The sequence below is a fragment of the Camelina sativa genome, chromosome 17 (assembly GCF_000633955.1).
Source record: "Camelina sativa cultivar DH55 chromosome 17, Cs, whole genome shotgun sequence".
NCBI classification, from domain to species: Eukaryota; Viridiplantae; Streptophyta; class Magnoliopsida; order Brassicales; family Brassicaceae; genus Camelina; species Camelina sativa.
In genome coordinates this window covers 8,185,248-8,212,764 of record NC_025701.1, presented here as the reverse complement: position 1 = coordinate 8,212,764, position 27,517 = coordinate 8,185,248, and the positions used below count along the sequence as shown (strand labels likewise).

Below are 27,517 nucleotides of genomic sequence, written 5' to 3'. Positions count from 1 at the left end.
AGGCCTTCAATCGAAGCAGACTTCAAAAACCCCTAGAAAAGAAAACAACGCCAAGTAATAAATTGAGTCAAAAGTAACAGAGTAAAAACCTAGTACATATGAGATGACGAATATTTTATGCTTAACACAAATAAGGAAGGACCAAGATTGATAATATTCCTCTGGAAACGAATCTATATAGATATGTCATCATCAAGATTCACGTTTGTCTATGTGACGACCTTTCATTATGGTGTAATTAAGTGCGTCGAACATAATCAATCTCCTCCGAAAACACTCAATGCCATTAGGTGATCATTCAGTCACAACATTACATGCAATACCATATATCGGAAGCTTATAGAAGGAATGCATACATACTCATGCTCAGGCTGTATCACTGCTTAGACGTACGTAGCTAGTTGCTCGTGTTTTGCATTGTCATCTCAAGAAAATCTAGGTTCGATTTCTCGCTTAAATCGTTTGTTTCTTTCTCGGATTTGATAATAAGAATTGAGATTTTTGTTTCTTTTAATTAAAAGCAATATTCTTATCCGATCCTAAGAATCTGGTGCAGCTGGAGATGGATTTTGTGATGATGATACTCAAGTGCGTTATGCTACATAGTTAATCTTGTATATAAGTATAACTGGTGGAGGAAGTTGACAATTGTATTTATAGAGCCCGGTGTTGGTATTTCTCAATTCTCAACTTTGTTCTTTTTATATGTATTTAGGATTTTTCATCGGAGTTATTGGAAATTATCTTTGTAAAGTGACTTGTCTTGTAACGAGTTTAATTTGTTCATTTTAAGAACAAATGTGAGAAATCTCTTAAATTCGAAATGCTATACCATAGTCCAAGACAATAAGTCATTTACTCTAAGAAAAGTATCCTCCGGCCGGTGTAACACGTTGCCCCCTCTACTCTAAGAAAACTTGTGGCTCGGACGGTTTTTTACTCAACTTGGAAACATAAGAATCTACATAACTCCCAACTAATCCCACCGGCTATACCAAGATCATTGACCGTGAGATCATAAACTTTATCAATACAAGACGACATCGGAAAAGATTTCGGAATCTAATGACCTGCTGGCTCATTTGAAGACTTACACAAGTCACAAGTGCAACAAAAGTTTAGTTGCTTTTTTATCTTTTTGTTGCCAAGGAACTAAGGTTTAGGTAAACAACATGTAAATCCTAACTTTTCACTTAGCAAAAAAACAGGTGCGATACAAAATAGTCATGCACACTACGTATTAAAAAAGAGAGAGATTTAGTATATGATAAAAGACATTAATTAACTGAAAACAAAATTTCTTAAAGTTATCAAAAATACAAGAAGAAACATGTGTATTAAATAATAGTAATGCACACGTATAAAAAAAAACGTATATATGTTACCACATTAAAAGATAAACTCATGCATACATACTTTAACTTGTGTTCATATTATATTAGTAAGGATACAAAAATAAGATATTTTACCAAACAAATATAACAATTATGACATGAACTTTCTTCATCTCTGTCGTTTAAGCTAACTATGGATATGCATGCGTATATATATATAGCTCATTTTCATAAATATATTTAACATGCATGTGAGCTTAAAACTTAAATTGATTTGATTTTGGAAATAGAAGAAATAAAGCAAACTAACCAGGACATACTATATATGTACATCTGGGTTTACGAAGTTATGTTGTTGTTGTCACCATTACCAGTTATGTTGGATCTTGCTCTTGCTTCATAGACATCCAACATAAATTAACAACTCCTTTAAACTTTAAAAGGGTATCCAATTATATGTTTAAATCCTTTTATTCCTTTTACCAGTGGAAGGATGTTTCATGACAAACTACAATGAATAATGGCCTGAGTCCGATAATAGGCCCAAATTCCAATAGATGGGCCTCAAATCCAGGTCCAAAAAAATTGCCCTTGTTTTGCTATATAGTCGAATCCTCGTGCTCTCTCTCGTTGGGACAACCGCGGATTGTTGTTTTTGGTTTCCTAAAGAAAGACGGACGGTGGTAGCTTTTGAGACCTTTGAGTTTCTCCGTTGGACATTAAGGTTGTGTGTTTCGGCCAGACCCGTCGGAGGAGAATCTCAAAACTAGGGTTTACTTGTTCTGTTTTCCTGATCTGAGGTACAACGAGTCCTTTTGGTGGCGTTGAGGCAGCAGCTCAAGCTTTAGCTAGACTTGTCGGAGGATTGTTACATACACTGATTGAATCTCAGATTAGGATTCTACTTGTATCTCCTTTTAAAGGACTGTTCTTCCGGAGGTGAAAGAATTATGGCTGATAATAATAAGTACAATGTTGAGGAAGCAGAGGCTTTGGCCAAGAGAGCCTTGGTACACAACTCTATCTCTATCCCGGTTTCAATACTTTCTCCTTTTTTTATTTTTTTTTGAAAAGAGAGATTTTTAATTGTTGGGTTTTGTAAAATTTGTTTGCTTTCTTCAGCATTTACCAATTGCACAGGCGACGCCGATCTATGAGCAGCTTTTGTCTCTTTATCCCACTTCTGTAAGTTCCCAATGAGTTTGCTTCCGCGTATTTTTGGGTTTGGGGGTTAATTGTGCTTAAAAGTTTCCGGATTTATTGTGAGCTCCTCTGTAGGCGAGATATTGGAAGCAGTATGTGGAGGCACAGATGGCTGTAAACAATGATGATGCTACGAAGCAGATATTTAGTCGTTGTCTGTTGAATTGCCTTCAAGTTCCTCTTTGGTATGAGATCCTTTCCCTTTTCCTTTTAGCTCGTTGATAAGAGAGAGTCAATATAAGATCTTTTTCCTAGTCATTGTTTTGTTGTAACTCAAACATCTTATTTGTCTTAGGCAATGTTACATTCGGTTCATCAGAAAGGTTTATGACAAGAAGGGAGCAGAGGGTCAAGATGAGACCACAAAGGCGTTCGAGTTCATGCTTAACTATATTGGTATTGCTTCTCTTCAGGAGTTTGGCTTTACTTTGTTTTTTTCATCTTTTCAATCTTGTGTACATGTCCGATAAGTAAAGGGAAAATTTTCGCTTGTGAGTAATGGAAACAGTTATGTGTACTGTGTAGTGATCAATTTTATGCTTGATATAGTTCCCAACTCTTGTATACCTTTGTCTTGACATAATTGTATAAGTAAGACTCTTGTGAGTTGATTTCACATTAGATTCTCCAGTAATGCTGATTTCTTTTAAAGGCATGGAAATAATAGTTTGGAATAAATGCTGACTGTAAAGGATATGCGTGTTACGTTGATTAAGGTAGATAGAAGCACGTCGTGTCGCAAATTGAGGTGTTCATAATACTTGAAATCCTGAAAAACTCTGTCCAATCGTCTAGCTCTATTAATAAACTTCTCGTTGCATCCATTTAGCGCTCTAGTTTCTCTTGAATATGCCAACACAGAAGATAACTTGGGCACTACTGATGCTCGTTTATTTCGTTGCTTGATCTCCAGGGACAGACATAGCATCTGGACCTATATGGACCGAGTACATTACCTTTTTAAAATCTCTTCCGGTTCGTTATATCATTCTCACTTTGTCCTTGATACCTTTTTTATTGCAGAGAAACTAATAGATTCTCCTGCAGGCTCTTAACTCCTACGAAGATTCGCAACGACTCCGAAAAGTGTATCAGAGAGCTATATTAACTCCTACCCACCACGTTGAACAACTTTGGAAAGATTATGAGAACTTCGAAAATTCGGTTAACCGTCAATTGGTAAACTTCTAAGAAAACTTAAAATTGTGTGGTTTCTTATTTTCATGAATTTTTAGTGTATTAGCAGCAGGTTCGAAATCCTTTCTCTTTATTTAATTGATTGATGATCTTATTTAATCATGTGAGCAGGCAAAAGGACTTATAAATGAGTGTCAGCCAAAATTTAACAGCGCAAGAGCTGTATATAGGGAGCGCAAGAAGTACATTGAAGAAATTGATTGGAACATGCTTGCTGTCCCACCAACAGGATCTTCCAAGGTAAGAATTTCTCATCCATTTCTTTCTTCATCTTTCTGGATTCGACGATGTTGGATATATTGAATCATAAATTGGCTAAAAGGACAGTATGAGCATAAAATAACGTTATGAGATCAGGTTATTAAGATAGGAAATACATATTGAGCTATAAGTTCTTTCAGATTTCGATTGAGCATCATTTGCTCACTATGGTACTTTGCTCTGTCTTATGGTTTTATGCAGGAAGAAATTCAGTGGGTGGCCTGGAAAAAGTTTTTATCCTTTGAAAAGTAAACCCCCAAAATATCATCTTACTTTTTTACTTTAATTTACTTTTCATTCAGTAATGACATACATTTTTACGTAGCTGCTTAGCCATTTTTCATCACAAAGCTAGATATTATAGGGCAACGGTTAACTGGTCCCTTGGAATAATTTTGGTTCTGTTCGGTGTACAACTAATGATGAGACTTTTTTAAAAATCTTGTTCTGTCTCTTATTTTGCTGAATAATTTTAATCATAATAGGAACTAGAAACCTGAAGTGAATATTATCCAGTTGCATTCAACTAGTGATGATTAGGTCTTATGCATATTATTCTTTAACAAGTCCTTTTAAGTTATAACAAGCTTCTAATACAATTGTAACTTTCAGAGGAAACCCTCAAAGGATTGACACGGCCTCGTCAACGAAGCGGATTATATATGTCTATGAACAGGTATAGGAGAGTCAGTGATATGCTCTTGCTGAAGTTCAGGAGTATTTAATTTCTTAATTAGCTGATTATTACATTGATTTTACAGTGTCTGATGTGTTTATATCACTATCCCGATGTATGGTATGACTATGCGGACTGGCACGTAAAATCTGGTTCTGCAGATGCCGCAATCAAAGTATTTCAGCGAGCCCTTAAAGCCATTCCTGGTAATTCTAATCTATCCTTTATTTCTGTTTGTCTAGGAACTATTAGTTGCTTTGTGGAGGTTTGACTACGACTCTTTTGCTAACCTGCTGGCTTAAAGTTTTAATCTTATCTTCTATCTACTCTTATGAAGTATATTCTCTCTGTTCTCTGCATTCTGCGAGTCTTTTATGTATTTTTGTGTCTACATTGCCCACTCTCTTATGTCAGATTCAGAACTGTTGAAATATGCTTATGCCGAGATGGAGGAATCACGTGGAGCAATTCAGGTTCTTATTCTTGCTGCTTGCTTCTCATGTTCTAGCTATATTAATTGTTCTCGTACTCTCTGCTTATAGTTTTATGATTTTGCAGTCAGCGAAGAAATTATATGAAAGCATTTTGGGAGCTAGCACAAACTCTTTGGCACATATACAAGTAAGTACACTGAACTTAGGACTGCTAAGATTGGCATAAAAAAGCATATCTATGCTTTTCATAGTTACACGTGACTATTATATTTTTCCACCATACTCATGATATTTGTTGCTTTTCTCCATTTATATCCTCACGTATAATTATTTTCACTTTTTAGATTGTTTCTTTTCTCTCGAAACTTTCTCATATGATATACTTTTATATTCTTTTGCAGTTTCTTCGCTTTCTCCGGAGGGCCGAGGGTGTTGAAGCTGCTCGCAAGTACTTTTTAGATGCTAGAAAATCTCCTAGCTGCACATATCATGTGTACATTGCTTTTGCTACGATGGTCTTTTGTCTTGACAAGGATCCAAAGGTGGATTTTCTTTCCCACTATGTGGTATATGTGTTATTTGGAACTGCTTTTATTGTTTGGTCTTGTTGGTATATGAATAATTGATTATGAAGTAAGTAGTGGTCGCTCAGTCAAGTTCACAACCCACTCGTCTTATTTTGTTTGGTTATTGATGCACTTAATCTCCTAATTTGTTCGCGAAGTACTTTTATTTCTCGTATATTCATCTTTGTCTTGATTTGTTCGAATCTTTAACAGAAAAACTAACACGTCATTCTCGCAAGACAAATATATAATTGTAGCATCTGACTTCAATTCAGTTTCACAATAAAATTGCTTATGTTTGTATACTTATGCAGGTTGCTCATAAGATCTTTGAGGAGGGATTGAAACTCTATATGAGTGAACCTGTTTACATCCTTGAGTGAGGGTCGCTGCAACCTTACTATTTCATTTCTTGAACATATACTTGAACCTCTTCTTTTATAATGAGAGACTTTAGGGCTTTCTCAGATAAAATATCCTCAAAATGTTTTTATCTCCCAAAGTTACCTGAAACAGAATTTTAACCCTTCTGGTTTTGCTTTGCATTATAGGTATGCAGATTTCTTGACTAGATTGAATGATGATAGAAATATCAGAGCTCTATTTGAGCGGGCATTAAGCACATTACCAGCTGAAGAATCTGCTGAGGTACGCTGATACTGATGTTTTCTTCCTCAAAGCCACTAAATAAAGCGGTTTTTGTTCTCAAGCATGAAAAGAGACACACGGACAATAACCAACCTGCTAATGATATAACATAGCAACTGATTTGATTATAGCATTTCTGAATGCTTAAATATGATAATGGTTTAGCAATTAGAGGTGTAATCTTGATTTACATCAGAGCCTTGGGAACAGTGCTGGGGATGACTGGCATTTAAAATTGATCTGAAGTAGTCGAATATTATTGCCTAGTTAACATGTATTACTGTTGAAAATCCTAATATAATAAAGACGCCAACTGGGGGCAGTAGGTTACACCCTAGTGCTAATTGCTTTCTATTATTAACTTTTTTCCTGCCATATGTTTTGCAGGTCTGGAAAAGATTCATACAGTTCGAGCAAACATATGGAGATCTTGCTAGCATTCTAAAGGTAGTCAACTCAGAGTGTTGTCAACGTATAGTAGGAAAGCAAATATAGCCGCCTGTGTTTAAGCATTTTTTTATAGTTTCTTTTGGTTGACTCCGTTGTGACTTATGATGACAAGTTTGTTGAAGAGTCCCATTATATATGTCTATTGCATTCTGGCTTATGATTGCATGGAAGATCCTATAAAATGCTGACAGTTTCAAATTATTGCTAGAATAGTCTAGGACAGAGTGCACATCATAAAAGAGAAATTTGATAAACTATGATGGGCCCAGTATCAAGTGATGTTTTCTCTGAGATATTTCTTTACTATTAAAACCTTGTTGTAGGTTGAGCAGAGAAGGAAAGAAGCACTTTCTGGAAAAGGGGAAGAGGGATCTACTCCTCTAGAGAGTTCACTTCAAGATGTTATTTCTCGGTACAGTTACATGGATCTTTGGCCATGCAGTTCTAAGGAGCTTGATCATTCAGCCAGACAAGAGGTATGTCACTTGCAATAATCACAATAAGCCCGAATTGCTACTGATGATGCAGCTAGTAAGTACAAGTTCTAATTCTAACCGATCAATGTGTTCACTATAATAGTTGCTTGTGAAGAATCTGGATAAGAAAGTGGGGAAGACAAATCTACCTCATGGTCCTGCAGCTATAGGTCTGTAATTTTTTAAGTTTTCTGGGTTATCGATTATGAACTTTGGTGATGGCTGAAGTAATTAAACCGCCTTGTGGGCTGACAGGTACTGTAGCTTCTTCGTCGAAAGTTGTTTATCCAGATACATCTCAGATGGTTGTTTATGACCCGACAAAGAAATCAGGTATGTGATTACCACTTTGCAGTTTGGAGCATCATTTGGCTGCATGATGAATTGAATTGAGCTAAATCTGAACCATTCATGATTTGACTGTAGATTTGGCTAGTTCTGCAAACCCAATGGCAGCTTCTGCTTCGAACACCTTCCCAAATATTGTGACTTCGACTACAACTGCAACTGCAACTCATGGATCAGCCAACACATTTGACGAAATACCAAAGACTACTCCACCTGCATTGTTAGCGTTTTTAGCTAACTTGCCTATTGTTGACGGTAAGTCTCTTTAAATCAACTTAAGTTGTTCGAATTGAGCACCTGAATATGTTTCCACTAACCAGCTTGTTTATCACTATCCTCTCAATTATCAGGTCCAACACCCAATGTGGATGTTGTTCTGTCGATATGTTTGCAGAGTGACTTACCAACAGGTCAAAATGTAAAGCAGAGTTTCGCTGCTAAAGGCAATGCTTCAAGTCAAAACGATCCCTCGGGTCCAACCCGCAGTGGGTCTCAAAGATTATCAAGAGACAGAAGAGCTACAAAGAGAAAAGATTCAGACAGTAAGTTATCTTTGCTTATGTTTATGTTCAAATATAGATAATTTTATGGCTCATGGAAGTGAATCATTTATGACATCACTCAAATGGTTGAGACTTAGTAGCTGCAGATGAATATAATTTCTCCCTTAGAACGACCATTGTAAATGATTGTTACTTGTCTTACTCTTTATCTATATCTCTCTATTAACAGGGCAAGAAGAAGGGGATACAGCAACTGTACAAAGCCAGCCTCTGCCCACAGATGTTTTCAGACTTAGGCAGATGCGTAAAGCTCGTGGGATCTCAACATCATCGCAGACACCAACTGGTTCCACGTCGTATGGTAGTGGCTTCTCTGGCGAGCTTTCCGGTAGCACTGGTTAAAATATACTGAGATGGGCAAATTCATGCTTCTCTTAGTCTTGTAAATAATTTTTCTCCGAACAATTTCAACTTATGAAATAACAAATTCATGATGCTTCTCTTTTTTTTTGTAATTTATTTCTCCCAATAATTCAACTTATGAAATAAAAATAAGCCTCTTTGGATATATACAGTATATGTTTCTCAAATTTTCTCAATGATAGTTAAATTTGTATTAGTGGCCTGGCAGCTTGTTTCTAAACCTTCATACATATGTCCCTTCTGTTTCAGCAATGATTCTCAAAGAACTAATAAACTATGAACATGCAAAATCCAATACTACTGATCTGAACCTGAAGTGCTTCTTACAAAATCTTTTAAATCAGTCAAAAGTTTCACCACATCTCTCATGGATGGTCTGTTCTCCGGCCTCTTGTCTGTGCACCTTAGAGCCAAGTCTGTAACTTGGATTGCTTGTTCCCTAAGCTTGGTATCCAAAAGCTCATCCACAAGTGTTGGATCAACTATTGGACCAGCAGTATCATCGTCATCTTCATAGCTACTTAATACAGATCTGACCCAGCTCACGATATTGGTACCCTCCGGGAAAGATCTATCCACTGCTCTCTTTCCTGTGACCAGCTCGAGCAAAACAACTCCATAACTGTAAACATCTGATTCCTTGCTCCTCACTGTCTTGTAAGCGTTTTCTGTTTGATAGAAGAAAAAAAAGTTCAGAGCAAGAATAAGCTAACAGTGAACAAAATGCAAAAGTGTTATGCTGAGAAGTAAGCGTACCTGGTGCAATGTACCCAGTTGTGCCTGTAACGGTGGCAGTTGAAACCGTTGAGTCATCTAGAATCCGAGACAATCCAAAATCTCCAATATGAGGCTCCATATCCAAGTCCATCAGTATGTTCTCTGGTTTGATGTCGCGGTGAATGATTGGTGGATGACAATCATGGTGTAGATAAGCCAGTCCGTGTGCAATCCCAAGGGCTATGTTGAACCGTGCAGACCAGTCAAGAACGGCTTCTCCTTGATTACGCCTGTGCAAAACGTCATACAGGTTTCCATTTGGCATGTACTGATACAGCATTAAGCCATCTTCTTTCCTCATCCAAAATCTTTCTAACCGAATGAGATTTCTGTGCCTGACTAGCCCGATTGTTTCAATCTCCCTCTTCATATTTTGGTTTGCGCGTACGTGTTCCGCAAAGTTGAGTTTCTTCACAGCGTATTCTTCGCCTGACCCTAAAGAGGCTCTGTAAACAACTCCATGGGCTCCTCTTCCAATAATGTACTTGTCATCTAGATTGTCAGTGACTGCAAGAACTTTGTTCAGCAACAAGGAGAGACCTTCTTCCTCGGCGAGTATATTATTAGCATCTTCTTTCTTGGCTCCTCTTTTGCAGCAGTAGAAAACCAAAACCAGCGCAAAAAGCAAAACCAATACAGATAGAAAGGACCCAGCTGCTATAAGGGCGATCTTCCAGGTGCTAAGTTTGGCTTGACCTTTGCAAGATTTAAACTCGTTGCGGGTTATGGCACTTGCTGAGTAAGGAGGTTGAATGCATAGGTCTGGATTTCCAGAAAGCATTGAAGAGTTTGATATCAGATTTGCCGGTATTGGACCCTTGAACTGATTATACGAGACGTCAACTTGACTCAAAAACGTAAGCCTTTGAAGAACAGATAAAGACCCCGTCAACTTGTTGTTTGATATGTTGAGTCGTTCAAGATTGACAAGATCCCCCAATGCGGTTGGAATCTCACCTGTAAAGCCGTTGCCACTAAGGTCTAAGCCATAGCGTAAACTCTTTAACAAGCCAACCGATGAAGGAATCTCACCTCCAAAAGCATTTCGAGCTATCCGCAGATCTGAGAGGCGGTCAAGCTCAGCCAAGAACAGTGGAATAGCTCCTAAAAATTTGTTTTCACTGAGAACTAAAGTGGACAAGCTTTTCCAGCTTCTGAAGCTCGATGGAACAGAACCGTTCAATGAGTTTGACCCTACATCAAAGTACAGCATTCTCGCACAACCTGATAGCTGGGATGGCAGAGGACCTTCCAGATGATTATGTGAAAGATTCAACTCTCCGAGTCTTTGCAGATTTCCCAGTTCTGGAGGTATCAGACCCGTGAGTTTGTTTCGAGAAAGGTCAATGGTAATGAGATTCTTACAGCTTCCTAAGCTGCGCGGGATGGATCTTTTGAAGTTGTTGCTTTTGAGGTTCACATAGGAAAGACTATGACACTCAGGAAAATCCGGAAGAAGACCTGTAAGCTTGTTTTCTTCAAGTCTGACTCTCTCGAGGGTCTTACACTGAAGAATAGAAGCTGGTATCGTACCATGAAGTTGATTAGAACCCAAGACGAAAATTCTCAACTTCTGTCCGTGGCAGAGATAGGGTGGTATCTCCCCTGTAAAACGGTTACCAAGAAGGTCCACCTCCTCTAAGCTTTGATTCATTCCTAACGTCATTGGTATCTCTCCATAAAAGCTGTTGTGAAACAGCGTAAGATTCTTAAGGTGCTTCAGCTGAGTTACTTCAACTGGTAATTCCCCGGTGAGAGTGTTGTTATAAACGAGCACCTGTTTCAGACTCTGAATCTTCCATATGCTAATAGGAACCTCACCGGACAGCTTATTCACAAAAAGCTCCAGGTTTTGTAGCTTCTTTAGCTTTCCCAATGCAGGAGGTATCTCACCTTGAAGCTGGTTGTTGTTCAGCTTCAAGGTTTCTAAGCTGCTGCAGTTCCCAAGCTCTTGAGGGATACTACCCGAGAGACGGTTATCAGAAAGGTCAATAGATAAAACCTTGTTCAACATACCCAAGGATGATGGTATTGTACCTGTTAAGTTGCAGTTGATAATGGATAGAGAGTGAAGGCTACTACAATTGCCAATTTCAGGTGGAACACCACCTTGGAAACCGTTGTAAGACAGATCTAAATTCACCAACTTCTTGCAATTGCTAGAACCGAAGTGAAGCCTCCCTCCAAGACTGTTGTTATTGACAAACAAGTCACCAAGATTCTCGAGTAGATTGAGACTCACAGGCAAAGAACCGTTTAACTTGTTCCCATTCAAAGCCAGATACTTCAGCTTACTGCAGTTCCCTATCGACTCAGGAATGGCACCAGACAAGTCATTACGAGTCAGACTCAGAGCTACGAGCTTTACCAATTGACCAACACTTGGAGGAATCAAGCCACTAAGAGTATTACGATCAAGATAGAGATTCTTCAAGTTCTTCAAGCTACCAAAGATATCAGGAACTTCTCCGGAAAAGCCATTGTTAGACAAATCCAAAAACTCAAGTGAAGTACAGTTCCTTAAACTAGAAGGCAATACACCAGAGAGACTGTTGTTACTTAGATCCAGAATCACCAAGCTCTTAAGCTCCCCAATCTCAGAACCTAATTGGCCTGAAACCCCAGAAGAAGGCAAATCAAGCATCTCGACATTACCAGAACTACCACAACTGACACCAAACCAGTTACCACATGGGGTGGTTTCAGATGTGTTCTTCTTCCACGTAGAAGCTACTTTAAGTGGGACTTTATCAAAATGCTCGAGAAGCGAGAGTAAAGCCAAACCCTCAGAGTTTAAACAGGAGACAAAAGAATCCGTACGGAAGTAGACAAAGAGACAACAAAGCAGAGTAATTTGGACTAACCCTAGATTCCTCATTTGAGATTAAAAGCTCAAGATACGTACCTAGACCTCAAAATTTGAAACAACAACACTCGTACGACCTCACCAACCCTGAACCCAGAATGAGAAAAATAAAAAAGGAGAGAGCTTTGATTTGATGAATGGGTTTGTTGAGCGGAATCGATTCAGGCATTATTTAAGAAAAGATCTGAGAGATGGGTTTGGTTTTGAGATCATTGAAAAAGGAGAACACTCAAAAAAAAAAAAAGGCGCCTTTTTTAGCTCACTCGTCAGAGATTGCGAACCTGACTTCAACGCTGTTTCGTATTAACTCGGAGACTGTCATCTTCTTTTGTGATGTTTTAATTACATTTTTTAATTTAATTTTCCACGTTTTTTTGTTATTAGTTTCCAATTCTTAAACACACCATTAAAAAAAAAAGTGACTTAAAGATAAATTTTGATTGTTCTTGTTGATAAATTATTAAGATAGTGTGGAGCACTCATCAGTATTATAAACTCTAAAACTACTTGTAATTGTATATAAATCTCTTTTTTTTTCTCTCTCTCTCTTTTATGGTATTATGTTTCTATCATGATTGATTTTGAAAATTTTCATCATTTTGGGATTACTCTTACTAAAACAGTATTAACACGCATTCTCATCTTTTTATCATCTTTTCTAATTGTTTAATTCATTCAATTCAACCAACAACAACTCAATCATTCGATGTGCACAGTGCACCATAACATATTTGTAATTTCTTATTCTTAATTCCATTTGGGCACATGGCAATATGGCATTAAAGAAGTCAAAAGAAGTCCCAAACGAACGAAGAGAATAATTACATTCTTTTATTAATGATATTCGTTTGTCCACTCTAACAAGTTGCATTTTGAAAATAATCATATTCTCTCCATTCTATTTCTTAAAGGTTCTGCCTAGATTACCTATGTTTTTAGCTTTTGGGTTCATCCTCTTTCCAAAGTTAAAATTAGTTGTTTTGTTTGTTTGTTTTCTTAGTTGGTGTATCTTTTCCGGGGATTTATACTCGTCCGCCGGCTTTGTTTCCCTTTTTTGGGCTTTAGACTCCGGAGAAATCTTGTTTTCCGCCGGCTTAAGTTGTATTTCACAATGTATTCCACCAAGTTTTATTAATATTACCAGATGACAAAAAAAAAAAAAAAAGTACTGGTTGGTCGTCAGTTTTGTAGGTCCCAAATGGACTTAAATAAGAAGAAACTTCTATACACATGTTTCCATCACCAAACCCTAGGATGTTGAAAAATGAAACTGACTTCAATGGATTTTCACATTAGATTACAATGAGGTTTGCAAATTACACATTTTAGTCACACAAGTTCACAAGGGCCAACTAAACCCTAAGATTTCAGTTTCCCTAAACACACACATTTCTTTGACATCTAGAAACAAGAGAAACATGACTTTAGCCATAACCTGCCATTACATATACCATAAGAAAGCAAATCAAGACCAATGTAAAAAGTACCAAGAGACTCACACTCACTCACACTGCCACAGATTCTCTACAGCTTAACCACTGGATAAACACACCTAATTAATCCGGGTGTCACAGTTTTATTCTCACTGCAAATTCCATCTCAAACTTTATAGTTTCAGAAACACAAACTCTGCAATCGCAGAAACGCCTCCAATCCTCTCGAGTGTTTTGCTGTTTGGTTCTTCATCAACTCCTATCGCCATTATAGCTTGTTTCCTCACAACTGTTCTTCCAACACTCATGAAATTCACATTCACGTTTTGTTCCCCAAGTATGTTACCAACCTGTCCAATCATCCCTGGTTGATCCACTTGCCTGCACAGTATCAGATTCCCTTCAAGGCTCACATCCACAGCAAATGATCCCACGCAAGTTAAATGCGGCACTCCGTACTTCACCTTCCCTTCGATACTTATATCTCCAGACTCAGAGACGGCACCAGCAAAATTCGACTCCACATTCAGAATCTGAACTTGGATAGAATCAATAGGGTACTCTGGTGATGTATCAACCACCATTCGTTCCTCACTGATACGAAGACCCTTTTGCTTAGCTATGAAATCAGCATTCACCAGGTTGACGTATGAATCTGAGATCGGTTCAATGATTCCTTTTGTGATCATCGCACGGAGTAGTCTTGTGTCCAAATCATCTCGGTCACGAGCTGACCGATACACAACCTTGATGGACTGTACTCCTTTACCTCCAGATACTAACTGCACAGCTAACCTCCCAATCTTCTCAGCTAAGACAATGTAAGGAGTCAACTCAGACAAGACCTCAGGAGCCACCATTGGAGCATTGACTGCAGTAGCTGATAACTCTCCTTTCAATGCCCCTGCAACCGCCTCTGCTATCTCAATGGCTACACCTTCCTATAAATATCAAGAACCATTGATCTCATTAACTAGAACAATATTTCGCGTAGAGAGATGAATTTACTCGTTAAGTAATATCAAGAAGATCAAGAAGTGATACCTGAGCTTCTTTTGTGCTAGCTCCAAGATGAGGTGTGACAGTAACATTTTCATGTTGAATTAATTTACTGTCTTTCGACGGTGGCTCCTCACAGAACACATCTAATGCTGCCTGAGCAACGATTCCAGCATCGAGAGCTCTAACGAGAGCATCCTCATCGATAACACCGCCTCTAGCGACATTAACGAGACGAACACCTTTCTTCATCTTAGAGAAGGTTTCGTCGTTGAAGACCTTCTTCGTGGCCGGAGTTAAAGGCATGTGCAAAGACACGAAATCGGCTGTGGAGATAGCTTGGTCGAAAGAGACAAGATCGACACCGAGAGCTCTGGCTCTGTCAGCTGGCGCGTAAGGGTCGTGAGAGATAACGTTCATGCCTAAACCCTTGGCTCGTCTCGCCACCTCAGTACCGACTTTACCGAAACCCATCACGGCCAAGGTTTTTCCGACGAGTGATACGCCGACGTACTTGCTCCTCTCCCATTTTCCTGCAAACTCCACGGATGAGTCAACTCAAAAATGATTTACAAGACAAGACTTACAAAAGAACTCATTTATTAATTAAAAACAGACAAAATTACTTAGAAGAAATAGTCATATTTTTCATCTCTACACTTTATGTCTCGATCGTGTAATTGATGTTTTGACTGACTATTCCACATTAACAGTACCGGAAACAAATAATTAAGTCTTATCAATTATATAAATTATAATACATGCTTATTTTAAAATGACCCACTTGTGTATTTTGTGTATTAAAATATCCTACAAAGTCTGCATTATTGTAATTAGTCAAGTTGCTCCTACACACCGAATCAATTAAGGGTGATTAAAAAACTGTAATAATAAAAATAATAACGAATTTTAGTAGTCATGATAATTTCAATTTCCAGAATGGGTGGAACTCATGAGAGTTGTGTGGCGCGTCAAATTAGTATAAATTCGTGATTTTAGAAACTAGACTCCAATAATTAATTTGTGCACTGTGGTTGGTAAATGATGAATGACTCGGAGGAAAGTAATATTGCAGACAGTACAAATATGGGGACCATATTTTACTTTGACAAGTTTATTTTGTTTTGGTGTTTGTTTTTTTTTTCCCATCTTACTTGGAGAGGAATATGATTTATCTATTTTTGAAAAAGACTAGAAATTATACAAATACATACGATCGTGAGAAGAGGAATAGTCACGTTTGGATATTTTTGTTTCTACTTACGTAAACAAATTTAATTTCTACTGCTAATAAGACTTTTCAGTTCTAGAGTGACATAATTGCCACTTCTATCTCTACAATTATTGCGTAACTCCAACTAATATTGAACAATAATTACAAAACTAGACCAACGCCACTAAGTTGTAATAATTCAGATGGACCATGGCTCTCAAAGATGACAAGATCTGATGACCAAAAACCAAGTATAAAAGTATTTCATACTAGTATATAACTATATATTAAATATTAACGAATTATCTAAAACATGTTAGATTAGTTTCTTCTCGTGATGAAATGTATAAGCTAGCTTCAAATTAATAAAAGAAATAAATCTAGATCTAGTTTGGTACAAAGTGTCAATCAATGTCTCAATATCATTTAAACATAATAAAAATGGCTAAATCAAGATTTTGTATGCAGGAACATACCGGCTTTAATAGAAGCGTCGGCCTGAGCGACGTTACGTGCCATAGAAGCAAGCAAAGCTATTCCATGTTCGGCGGCAGCAACTGTATTAGCCGTGGGAGCATTAACAACCAAACAGCCGTGCTCCGTTGCAGCCTGCAGATCAACATTGTCAATCCCAACTCCGGCTCTTCCCACCACTTTCAACCTCCCCTTCGCCGCCTCAAACACTTCCCTCGTCACTTTAGTTCCGCTTCTCACGATCAGAGCGTCACTCTCCGCCACTTTCTTCTTCAGATCCTCAGGGGAAAGCTCGTAAGAGCAGTCAACGTCGCCGAAGTCCCGGAGAAGATTCAGGCCGGCTTCTCCGAGTTTCTCGGCGACTAAGATCCTCGGCTTTGGAAGCGTTGGAATGTCTTGATCAGAATCAGATCCGACGGAGGAGAATTTGTTATCCTCTGTTAACGTCGTTTGCTCTACGGTTTTCAAGGCGGCGCTTGTTGCCGTTAACTTGACGTTAGTTGCGTAGCGGCGGTGGAGGGAGGTAGGGAGGAGGGAGAATCTAGAAGAGGGCGACGGTGAAGGAGATGTCCACCGTGTGTTGACGGCTTTGACGGATGAACACGAAGATGAAATTGCCATGATTCTGTTTTTTTTGTTTTACTCTGTTTAAGGGTGAGTTTGTGAGTGTGTGAAGAAGGGCTAAAGTGGTTGGTTATTAAATAGAGAGCTTATTACTAGAGGTGATTGATAAATTTTAGATTAATCTTTTTTATTTTGCAGTCAAAATTAATACTAAGGGCCTAACTACCAAAAATTGCATGAGATATGTCGTTCAATTGTTTGGTAAGAAGCAGTGTTCAAGAAAGCGGTCTAGGCATGGACCCAGAGTATGGCGATTTTGTCTAGCTAGGTTGCATCATTGTCGCAATAAAATATATCATATTAAAATAAGCATTCATATAACTAATTATATCCATTTTTAAAAATGTTGAAATTTGGTGACCGATTTTATTTTTAAACGATGTGTTGTAATCAAATATTTTTAACACGTGAAAATATAACTGTTAATATAATTGTAATTGTTGATATAATCTTTACACTAAAATATGCACATTGTCGTCTACTTTTGTTTTTTTTTTATCATCTATATTAGTATTATAGTATGTTAATAATCATCATCATGTGCATCCTTATTAATAAACGAAAAATAATTGACGACCAATCTTTTCTGTGATACTCCCACTAAAATGATGGAGTTTCTAAAAGCATCTTTAACCATTTAACTTTATTGTTTTTTATTTTGCAGAAAAATTAGATTCGCACTTTTCTATTTTTCCACATTACTATTAATAATAATATACACAAAATTAGTTGATATACAAGTGTATAAAAAAGAAATCGATAAAAGAACAACGACCTTGCAAAGTACAATAAACAAGACATGAGAATATTGAATGGTTCACTACACCAATCAGATGATACTGATACCTCAACTTATAAATCCTCTTCCCATCCCATCAAGCTGCTGTCTGCAGCTCCATCCGTTCAACCACAAACCTAGAATACCGCAAACACCATTCAAGAACCAGTATAAAAACTCTGCAAAAAGGACCTTCTAGCATCATCGCAGAAACTGGGCTACTTTCCACTTCTGGTATCCCCAACACCCTCAAATGCTCTCTTCCATCCTCTATCTAACAATCAGAACGTGATATCTATACCCTTATGGACCTGGAAATATTGGTGACAGTACTACCAGAAAGATCATCAAAGGTAATCAACACTTGTGGGTTCTACAGTCAATCTCAAACATCAAGTAGTTAATGAAATTTCTAGTGCTAAAGCATCAAGTGTTTAATATCCGATGAAGTAACTCCTGTTATTGCAACAAAATCAGAAAAGTAGGTAGTATATTTGATATGTAGAGGTGATCAGAACTAAATACAGAGTAATGTTAGAAGTAAAACATGATCTGCTCTTACATCACTGTAAAAGCAGACTCAAGGTTTTATAACAGAAGCGTATTCCAGAGTGAGCAATATACACAAACATTCCCATCACGTTCATGGATTAATAGTATCAAATCAACATGTTGATAAAAGTAGATTCCAAACACATTTTGTTTGTTTGTTAGGTTCGTTAAATTACCCTCTGGCTTTAAGCTCAGCGAGTCTCCTGGATAAATCATCCTCCTCAACTTTCTCTTCAGTCTTGGTAGGAATAGCATGACCAGCAGGCTGAGGCAGTCCAACAGAAACTTCAAGACCGTAATCATCTGCTACTTGCTGCATCAAGCTGTTAACTTCTCCCTCTGGAGTCGACAATGAAGTCGAGCCAGCCATTGCATTCTCCATGAACTCAGCTTGAACTTCCATGTTCACAAACTGTTTCTCAAACGAGTCCATTGTCTCTGACATCTTCTGTAAGTTGCCTGTTGCAATGAACCAACATATCAGAAGATGAGAACCTGAGTTGCTACAGTACAATGTAATCACTCAGTCTATCTTCTTCTCCCTCCATACTAAACTAAACTTAACAAAAGAGAGCAATCTCTGTAACCACACACACACTACTTCAATTCAAGCTATTTCATCAAAAGCAACCCATAAAGGTATAATTTTTCAAATCTATACTATAATGCTGAGAGCACCAAAAATGTCAGTAAATTGGATTGTGAAAGTACCGGTGGCAAGAGAAGATTCGAGGGATTTGACAATGTTAGTCATAGATTTGGTGATGGTGGCCATCTTGGCCTGAGTATCAAGGCGAGCAACAACAGCGTCCAAGCGAGAGGAGAGACGAAGGTAGTTCATCTGCTCGCTGCGCTTGCGAATAGCGTTCTCGGCATAGATCCGAGCACCATCCATGTTACCTTTCTCAATGGCTTTCTTCACCTTGAGCTTCTCCGACTTCTCCTCTTTCTCGCACTTCCTCGATTGCCTCTGCAGAGACTTTGACGTGAATTTCAATTCAAAGATTTGGTTCATCAGCTTGTCCGTATTACCCATATCGATCACCTTTTTTCCAAAAATAGTCGATTCTTTGATCAATCGGCAGAAATGAGCAGATCGGAATAATTTAGGGTTCTTTCGAATTTGGGATAAGCTCTGAAGGAATCAATGTCCAAAATGCCATATATTGGCCAAAAAAAGCTAGAATGCCATATCACATTTATTTATTTATTTTTTTAATTTATTTAAATCAAAATATTTGGAAAATACCAAAAACCTTTTAACCTAATATTCATTCAATTTTTTTCCTTTCAGTTTTCTCTCTCTCCCTCGCCGAGATCTAAAAAACAGAGAGATTTTTTTTTTTGAATGTTCTTAGATTTCTCTTCTAATCGTTGGTGATGAAGAGAAAGTGAAATCTAAGAAAAGGATGATGATTTGCAGTGGATATAAGGATTTGCGGTGAAGGAGGAAGTGAAGAGGAACAACAAAGATGGTGTAAAACGAGTTGGTGATGAAGAAGGAAGATCTGGATGAGTAAATGGACGGTGGAGGAAGCCATGGAGAGGTTAAAATCGGGGGTTGATGGCGGAGGAAGTAATGAGGAAGAGTAATCTGACGACGGCGGCGCTAGGGTTTAGAATAATTAGTTGGTTTCATGACAGTTGTACCTACTGTATAGATCATTTGTACTAGTTGTACTTTTATATATTAGTTGTACCAATTGTTCTATTCTCTATCAGTTGTACTCATTATAATATTATATCTTAGTTGTACCAATTGTATTAATTGTCCTATTGTACCAGTTGTCCAATTTTCTCTCAGTTGTTCTAGTTGTATTTCGTCTCTGATTTCATTAAGGGTAATTTAGGAATATCACATTTTTTATGGCACGCAGATTAAACACTGGCATGCCAGATTTTTTCTTCTTGTTTTATGGCATTTTGGCCTCTGTCCCACTCTGAAGCGTGTTTCTTCCGCAGGAAATGATTTGATTTGATTACTTTTTTAAACGAGGAAGCTTCTTCTTTCCTATATATCGAATTGGACTGACTGGTTCAATTATTCGGTTATATCCGGTTTAGTTTATTAAATTACACAATTTTTTTTGACTTTTTCTGTAGTTTCAATCAAAAATTAATGAAACTATTATCTGGTATAAAATATAGTAATACTTTTAAACTAGATTAAAGATCCGTGCTAGAGCACGGCTTGAAATTCATTTTATTTATATTATAATTTTTATAGAAAATATAATTTATCTGATTTTTTAAAAAGTTGTTTTTAGATAAAACATTTTCTAATAAAATCATATGCTAAATATGAAGGCTTGAAAAAAGATACATATTTTGTAAGTTTTATATTGTTAATGATTCTAGATAAGTACTCGTGCTATAACACTGGTTAAATTTTATTTCGTAATCTATCTTGTAAACTACTATTTAACTTGTAACCAATCAACCTATCAATTTTGTAATCTATCTTTAGTTAACATTGTGGTCTATTGATAAAATCTGTGGAAAATAAATTTGTAATATTGTGTTTAAAGATCTTTGAAAACAACGTGATATACAGTAAAACCTCTATAAATTAATAATGTTGGGATCAAGACATTTTATTAATTTATAGTGATATTAATTTATCTATAAATTAATAATTATTAATTTATAGATATATTTTTAATTGTTTAAATTATTTAAAATTATGAATTGGAACAACTATAACGAAATAAGATTAAACTTTCGAATGTTATAAATTTTATGGTTTAGGAATTGAACTTGTAATATTTAGAAAGCATTATTGACAATAAATTACTAATACTATAGACAAATTGACTTATACACATGACATACATAAATTCAAATTTATGAAAATAATACCAATTCTCCTATTTTTATAATCTGTCAAATTATCAAATTGTAAATAATGAATATCTAAAAATTAAAATTTAAAATTTAATTATTTGTATGACATGTTATAAAATATTTTAGAGATATCATTATAGTTTGAAAATATAACATTACAATTGTTCTATAGAAATGAGTTTAGAAGAAACATACACTATTATATATATATATATATTTATATTTACATGATTATTAATTTATGATATTATTGGGACCATATTTTACATGGAGATTTCAAAAAAATTATTATCTTATTATCTTATCGAATATTGTTAATTTTTACACTGGCCCGACTTGGGACCAACAAAATTTATTAATTTATAGTATTTATTAATTTATAGAGTATTAATTTATAGAGGTTTTACTGTATGATTAAAATCTTCCAAAAATACAGTTTGGAATATCCATGATTTTATTTATTACCATTAATATATCAATTATCAATTTGGAATATCCCTAAATATTTAGGTGTAACCGATTAATATTAATACATATAGATTAATTTATAACCTATCTATAATTTATTTATAACCATTTGTAATCATTTATTAAAAATATAAATTTTACAAAAACTATGTTGTGTATTTTCCTTTTATTAATAGTTAAAAAGGAGATTCGTGTGATTTGTACTGCATTTATCGTTTTTCTACCGCTTGGATAATCTCAAGAGTTAATTTTGACCGAAGAAAAAAAAAAAGTTGGGTTGTAAATAGTCTTTAATATGGAAAAATAATACTAAAGATTATAATGTTGAGAACTATTTTTGTTCAAGTATTTTTATTATAATATTGTTCTTGCAGAAAGAAAAACAATGTGCAATGGAATGATACTGTAATTTGGGGGAAAAAAATAATGATTAAGGAGTACTAATGATATTTATACATTTGCCCCCATCACATAACAGTGGCACCTCCACCATTGACCAATGGAGTGCGGATACATATGTCACCGTCCACTGATATTTTACCGGTCTAATAAAAAACATCACCGCTTGTATCTCTAACAAATACTTTAGAATCAGGACAAAAACATTATAGTATTGTTTAGACATTAACTTATATGATTTGTTCCTTCGTTTTGGTCTCCAAGGAACAAAAATAAATAAAAAATAAAAATAAAACTGTAATTACAGTTTTGTCCTTTTAGAGAGAGAAAAAGGTGAATGCGTTTTTTTTCTTCTATCGTTCCTCCATTTTCTACAGAGAGATATCTAGAGAGAGAAATATAATCATCGATCAAGTTGCTTCTTCAATCGCGAGAAGGAAAAAAAAAAATCCATGAAGAAAACTATGGAATGGAATGTGAATCAAGGGATTTGGTTATGGTGATGTCGCGATCTTCGATTCGATTTGGCGATTGAAAAGTTCGAAGCTCAGATTTCAAGCTCGGCTTTTTTTTTNTTAATAGAAACTAATTCAAGATTTCTCATATAGTTTTGTGTTATTCATTCTTAATTTTATTCTATTATTATCCAAGAACAAGTTTAGTTCAGAATCAAGAAAACAAAAGTAATCGACCGTTGGCTTTTGAACCATCCCAAATTTCACAGTTTAGGCTTCTCACCGTAACAAGTTATGTTGTTAGCTTGAGTCCACAAAACTTCAATGCCAAGATTGCTCATAACTATAAGATATATAATCATGTGTGAATTCACATGCTTTCAGCAAAGAAGCTCTCTTCATGTCTTATGTCTATATGGTGAAACAAAATGGATATGAAATCAAAATCTATTAAATTTTTAGTTTTTTTTTTTTTTTTTTTTTTTTTTAATTCCTTCATCTCTGTTGGATTATATAACTTGAAAAGATAAAATGAACGGTGGTGACGTTACCTCTTCCTCCGCCGCTACTAGTGGTCCTCCTCCGTCTTTAGACTGGAGATTCTCTCAGGTCTTCGGTGAGCGAACCGCCGGTGAAGAAGTCCAGGAAGGTAATTATTATCTACGCCCTGGTAGATTGCGAATTATTATATTGCTTCTCCTTTTTGTTTTTTAATTCGTTTTAGATCCTTGAGGAGTTAAGGGTTTGATTTGTGGTTTGGATCTGATTTGGATGATATGGATTAGTGAGTATTATTTATTCCTCTACTGTGACTTTGATTGCACTGTTTAGTAGGGTTTCTAAGTTCTATGACATTTGGATTCTTAGGGATTATGATATCAGAGCATCTCCATTCCCTTAACTCTTAAGTGACTCTTGTGAAGTTGGATGCTCTCAGTTTTGTTCAAGTTTTCAGCTGTTTTGTTGATTTGAATCATCTTGTATGGTAATGATAGTGTTAAGTTGAGTTTTGAGGGTAACCTAGATTGAAGCTTTTGTCTGTTCAATGCACATAGCCATGGATACTGTATCCACTGGTAGAATGCTTTCTCAACTCTAAAAAAACAGCTAAGAAAATCACATGAGGAAATTGTGTTTTTGAGCGACAAGTGTGAAGTGTTATCAGTGGTCACAATTTTTGGTTCATGAATTGGATTTTGTAATATTGAGTTGGTCTATATCTGCTCTCTTCTGGCTGATAAGACTGCGGGAGTCTGACGATGTCACTAGGTTGTCTTCAGAGATACTTTCCATATGAGATAAATTTAATCTGCTCTCATGTTATTGTATGTAGTCTTCTTTATCGGTTTATGTTCTCTATGTTATGTAGAAGAATATACTAGCTGCATTTCGAGGCTATTATGTTTTTAGCTTCTTGTATTTAGTGGTGACGTCTGATGTAACGATTCTGTTTGCACTATTTTCTTCCGCAGTTGACATCATTTCAGCCATCGAATTTGATAAAAGTGGAGACCATCTTGCAACTGGTGACCGTGGGGGCCGAGTAGTTCTTTTTGAGAGGACAGATACTAGAGATGTGAGGTTCTTTTTCGTCATTTATGCAATCTTCTTTCAAAAAATGTTGTATGCTGTAATGCATTATTGTGCATTGTTACTTGCCAGCATGGAGGGTCCAGGAGAGATCTTGAGCAGACAGATTACGCAGTCAGGCATCCTGAGTTTCGATATAAAACAGAATTTCAGAGTCATGAACCAGAGGTACATTATAATAATTTATCACCATATTTTATTTTTGAGTAAGTTTTGTTCCTTATGCTACTCTATTAAGCTTGCTCTTCAATCTGTTTCAGTTTGACTACCTCAAGAGTTTGGAGATAGAGGAGAAAATAAACAAAATTAGATGGTGTCAGCCAGCAAATGGTGCATTGTTTCTGCTTTCCACAAACGATAAAACCATCAAATATTGGAAGGTGCGACATCTAGATGTACCTTTACATCATATGACTACAAATTATAGGCGATTTCTAGCAATTCCTTTCTGACTAAGTTAATTTTCGCAATCTTGTTTCATATGCTTTATAGTGTAGTAATATATATATAGCGTCACGTATGAAAATGGTCTAGAAACTGCTAAATTATGCTTTCAAGACTCCATGCAAGAAAGAGAAATAGTTTTTGTTTATTTACTCTTATAATTTGACTTTTCATTCATTTGGGATCAAACAGGTACAAGAGAAGAAGATCAAGAAAATTTCTGAAATGAATATTGATCCATCGAAAGCAGAAAGTTCAAGTAGCCCTCCTCAACTAGTTGCTAATGGATTACCTGCCGATAAAGCACATGGCTACCTGAGCAATGACTTTTCTTTCCCGCCAGGAGGCATCCCATCTCTGCGTTTGCCTGTGGTAGTTGTACTCGATGCAATATTTTTTTCCTTTTCTATTGGGTGTCAATTGAAGTGAGTTCTAGTTTCAGGATTCTGGAAACTAAATGCATATAGATATCAAGCCTGTACACTATTTTACTGGAAATTGTGGATATTTTCGTCATGTTATTGATCCTGCTACTTGAGTTGTGAAACGTAGGGAATTAACTTGTGGCCTTGTTCCTTTTGTTGTAACCAAAACTCAGTACCAACTTACTGTCATGCATTAGTCAATTAGTACTTTGCTTGAATTAATGGGTCTTTCTGCATATTTAGGTTACTAGCCAGGAGACCAACCTTGTGGCTAGATGCCGAAGAGTGTATGCTCATGCTCATGATTACCATATTAATTCAATCTCTAATAGCAGGTAATCGTTTTCCTAAGTTTTCCCTCAAGTTATATGTTTAACTCATGATGTTTACCTTTCAGCATGGATTGCATTGTTTTGTTCCTTCAATAATTTATCATTCCCCTAATTTTTATAGTGATGGAGAAACCTTTATTTCGGCTGATGATCTGCGAGTAAATCTCTGGAATTTGGAAATCAGCAACCAGAGTTTCAATATTGTTGATGTTAAGCCCACAAACATGGAAGACCTAACTGGTATGCTATTTTGCTTATTCTGTTAGAAGTTATTCTATATGGTCTTAACATTGATTTATATGTCAAGAACCTCTTTGCTTTGAATGTGTTCTTTTCACGTTTACTGCTTGTTGAGCATGCTTCTAAATGATACATGGTCTCTGCAGAGGTAATTACATCAGCTGAGTTCCATCCTATCCATTGTAACATGCTCGCATATAGTAGTTCAAAAGGCTCCATCCGTTTGATTGATATGCGGCAATCAGCTCTATGTGATTCTCATACAAAATTGTAAGTTCTGTTCTCCTTAGCCTTTATTGAAAAAGGTAGTCTTTTTTCGGACATGAGCAGGTTTTGTTATGTGGTTAACTCATGTACAGTTCGAAGTAAGAAGTAGGTTATTCCAGTCTTCCTCTAGTCTTATCAGAAAGGACTTAGAATTGAAGATTATTAGGGTAAATTTCAGACCACTGACCATTGTTGCTTCATATCACAGATTTGAAGAACCAGAAGCACCTGGGTCAAGATCATTTTTCACAGAGATAATTGCCTCAATTTCAGATATTAAATTCTCAAAAGATGGGAGATACATACTTAGTCGCGATTACATGACGCTCAAGGTTTGAAATCATCGGGTTCCCATGTGTATAGTTTTCTGATTGTGGGCCAATATAGGTCTATTCTTCATTTTTTTTTTAAATATCTTCTGCCCTTTTCGATGTTTCAGCTGTGGGACATAAACATGGATTCTGGTCCAGTCGCATCTTACCAGGTTCATGAACATCTGAGACCCAGGGTAAGAGCTTTTTTTTGTGGCTTCTCTTATTTTGATGATCCTGTCTTGGAAACTAACCACATTATGTTTCACCGGTTACAGCTATGCGATCTATATGAAAATGACTCCATCTTTGATAAATTCGAGTGTTGTCTGAGTGGCGATGGATTGAGGGTAGCAACAGGTTCCTACAGGTTTGCTGCTTGTCTTCTGGTCATTACTATACTTTTCTATCGTGTATAAGAGAAGAACAAATGGCCAATTTTATTAAGCTTAATTTTCTAATGAACCAGCAATTTATTCCGCGTATTTGGAGCATCTCAAGGAAGTACTGAAGCTGCAACTTTGGAAGCTAGCAAAAACCCGATGAGGTAAATCAGAAATCAGAGAACATTGATAGCGAACCTTACGTCATAGAAGTATGTATTGATCAATTGCATCAATGGTCTATAATTAGGAGGCAAATCCAGACACCTGCGAGACCTTCCAGATCTATCGGCAGTATGACACGCGTGGTTAGACGAGGTTAGTAGTCGGAGTAACTGCAAAACCTTTTCCAACTTTTACTGTTTTCATGTGGAGTAAAAACTTGTATTATGGACGCAGGATCAGAGAGTCCCGGAACAGAGGCGAATGGGAACGCATATGATTTCACAACTAAGTTGCTTCATATGGCTTGGCACCCAACAGAAAACTCAATTGCTTGTGCAGCAGCAAACAGCTTGTACATGTACTATGCATGATTTGGAGAGAGAAAGAGAGAAGACAAAAACATGGAACCAGCTTGCTCCATTTTAACTTTCTCCTTTTTCAGGCTCTCTCTTCCCTCTTTCTCTTTCTCTTTCTATCTCTCTCTTTTAACTACCAAAGTCATGATGTAACCAGAAAAGGTGTAGTAGTAACAGAATTATGCTGTGACCAAAGACCAAAGCCTGACCAGTCACTGCAATTGGAGTCCACGAAAGAAGCAACAGTAATCTTTTCAGGAGTTAGAAGGTAAATTGTTGGGTTGGGAAAGAAAAGAAGAAGAGACCTTTTTTAACAGAAGGGTAATGTCTGAAATATCCGAACCACCCCTCCTACTTAGGTTGTCTTTTTTTGGGTTGCAGAAGGATAATTTTATTTTAATTTTTTTAGTTTCTATTACTCTCTTTTTTTCTTCTTATTTTTAAGAAACAGCATATGGTGTGTGGGATTTTTTTTAAGTATGAGACCATTGGGAGGGATGTGCTTCAAATTTGTTTATTGATTCTTTTGTCATATCTTCTTCTTCTTGAACACCACATATGGCTTTTGCTACTTGTCTATTTTTCAATTGTATCTTTCAGACA

General features: G+C 36.5%; 5 protein-coding genes across 6 annotated transcripts; 2 read left to right on the top strand and 3 right to left on the bottom strand.

The window, feature by feature from the left end:
* On the top strand, nucleotides 1,967–8,666 carry LOC104756109 (cleavage stimulation factor subunit 77-like). Its single transcript, XM_010478636.1, has 22 exons — nucleotides 1,967–2,344; nucleotides 2,457–2,519; nucleotides 2,613–2,722; nucleotides 2,833–2,933; nucleotides 3,451–3,512; nucleotides 3,585–3,716; nucleotides 3,846–3,974; nucleotides 4,197–4,243; nucleotides 4,608–4,671; nucleotides 4,757–4,877; nucleotides 5,086–5,144; nucleotides 5,230–5,292; nucleotides 5,507–5,647; nucleotides 5,986–6,050; nucleotides 6,223–6,319; nucleotides 6,707–6,766; nucleotides 7,093–7,245; nucleotides 7,349–7,415; nucleotides 7,501–7,578; nucleotides 7,672–7,848; nucleotides 7,944–8,135; nucleotides 8,326–8,666. Exons 1-22 carry the CDS (start codon nucleotides 2,285–2,287, stop codon nucleotides 8,496–8,498), a joined length of 2,214 nt encoding a protein of 737 aa, XP_010476938.1. The 5' UTR covers nucleotides 1,967–2,284; the 3' UTR covers nucleotides 8,499–8,666.
* LOC104756108 (leucine-rich repeat receptor-like protein kinase PEPR2) lies at nucleotides 8,721–12,449 on the bottom strand. The gene is made up of 2 exons (XM_010478635.2): nucleotides 9,276–12,449; nucleotides 8,721–9,187 (listed from the first exon to the last, which is right to left on the bottom strand). The coding sequence occupies exons 1-2, from the start codon at nucleotides 12,172–12,174 to the stop codon at nucleotides 8,817–8,819; spliced, it is 3,270 nt and encodes a 1,089-aa protein (XP_010476937.1). The 5' UTR covers nucleotides 12,175–12,449; the 3' UTR covers nucleotides 8,721–8,816.
* Nucleotides 13,426–16,972, bottom strand: LOC104756107 (D-3-phosphoglycerate dehydrogenase 2, chloroplastic). Its single transcript, XM_010478634.2, has 3 exons — nucleotides 16,284–16,972; nucleotides 14,640–15,127; nucleotides 13,426–14,536 (listed from the first exon to the last, which is right to left on the bottom strand). Exons 1-3 carry the CDS (start codon nucleotides 16,900–16,902, stop codon nucleotides 13,769–13,771), a joined length of 1,875 nt encoding a protein of 624 aa, XP_010476936.1. The 5' UTR covers nucleotides 16,903–16,972; the 3' UTR covers nucleotides 13,426–13,768.
* Nucleotides 18,157–19,412, bottom strand: LOC104756106 (ESCRT-related protein CHMP1A). The gene is made up of 2 exons (XM_010478633.2): nucleotides 18,947–19,412; nucleotides 18,157–18,694 (listed from the first exon to the last, which is right to left on the bottom strand). Exons 1-2 carry the CDS (start codon nucleotides 19,269–19,271, stop codon nucleotides 18,408–18,410), a joined length of 612 nt encoding a protein of 203 aa, XP_010476935.1. The 5' UTR covers nucleotides 19,272–19,412; the 3' UTR covers nucleotides 18,157–18,407.
* LOC104756105 (serine/threonine protein phosphatase 2A 55 kDa regulatory subunit B beta isoform) lies at nucleotides 22,860–27,517 on the top strand. Of its 2 annotated transcripts, none has more exons than XM_010478632.2 (14): nucleotides 22,860–23,050; nucleotides 23,874–23,977; nucleotides 24,064–24,159; nucleotides 24,252–24,371; nucleotides 24,628–24,807; nucleotides 25,104–25,195; nucleotides 25,314–25,432; nucleotides 25,579–25,702; nucleotides 25,908–26,031; nucleotides 26,139–26,207; nucleotides 26,289–26,380; nucleotides 26,480–26,557; nucleotides 26,644–26,711; nucleotides 26,793–27,517. In XM_010478632.2, exons 1-14 carry the CDS (start codon nucleotides 22,933–22,935, stop codon nucleotides 26,927–26,929), a joined length of 1,521 nt encoding a protein of 506 aa, XP_010476934.1. In that variant the 5' UTR covers nucleotides 22,860–22,932; the 3' UTR covers nucleotides 26,930–27,517. The 2 variants fall into 2 exon arrangements, with proteins under 2 accessions (XP_010476934.1, XP_010476933.1); XM_010478631.2 differs by having other exon boundaries at nucleotides 24,628–24,810.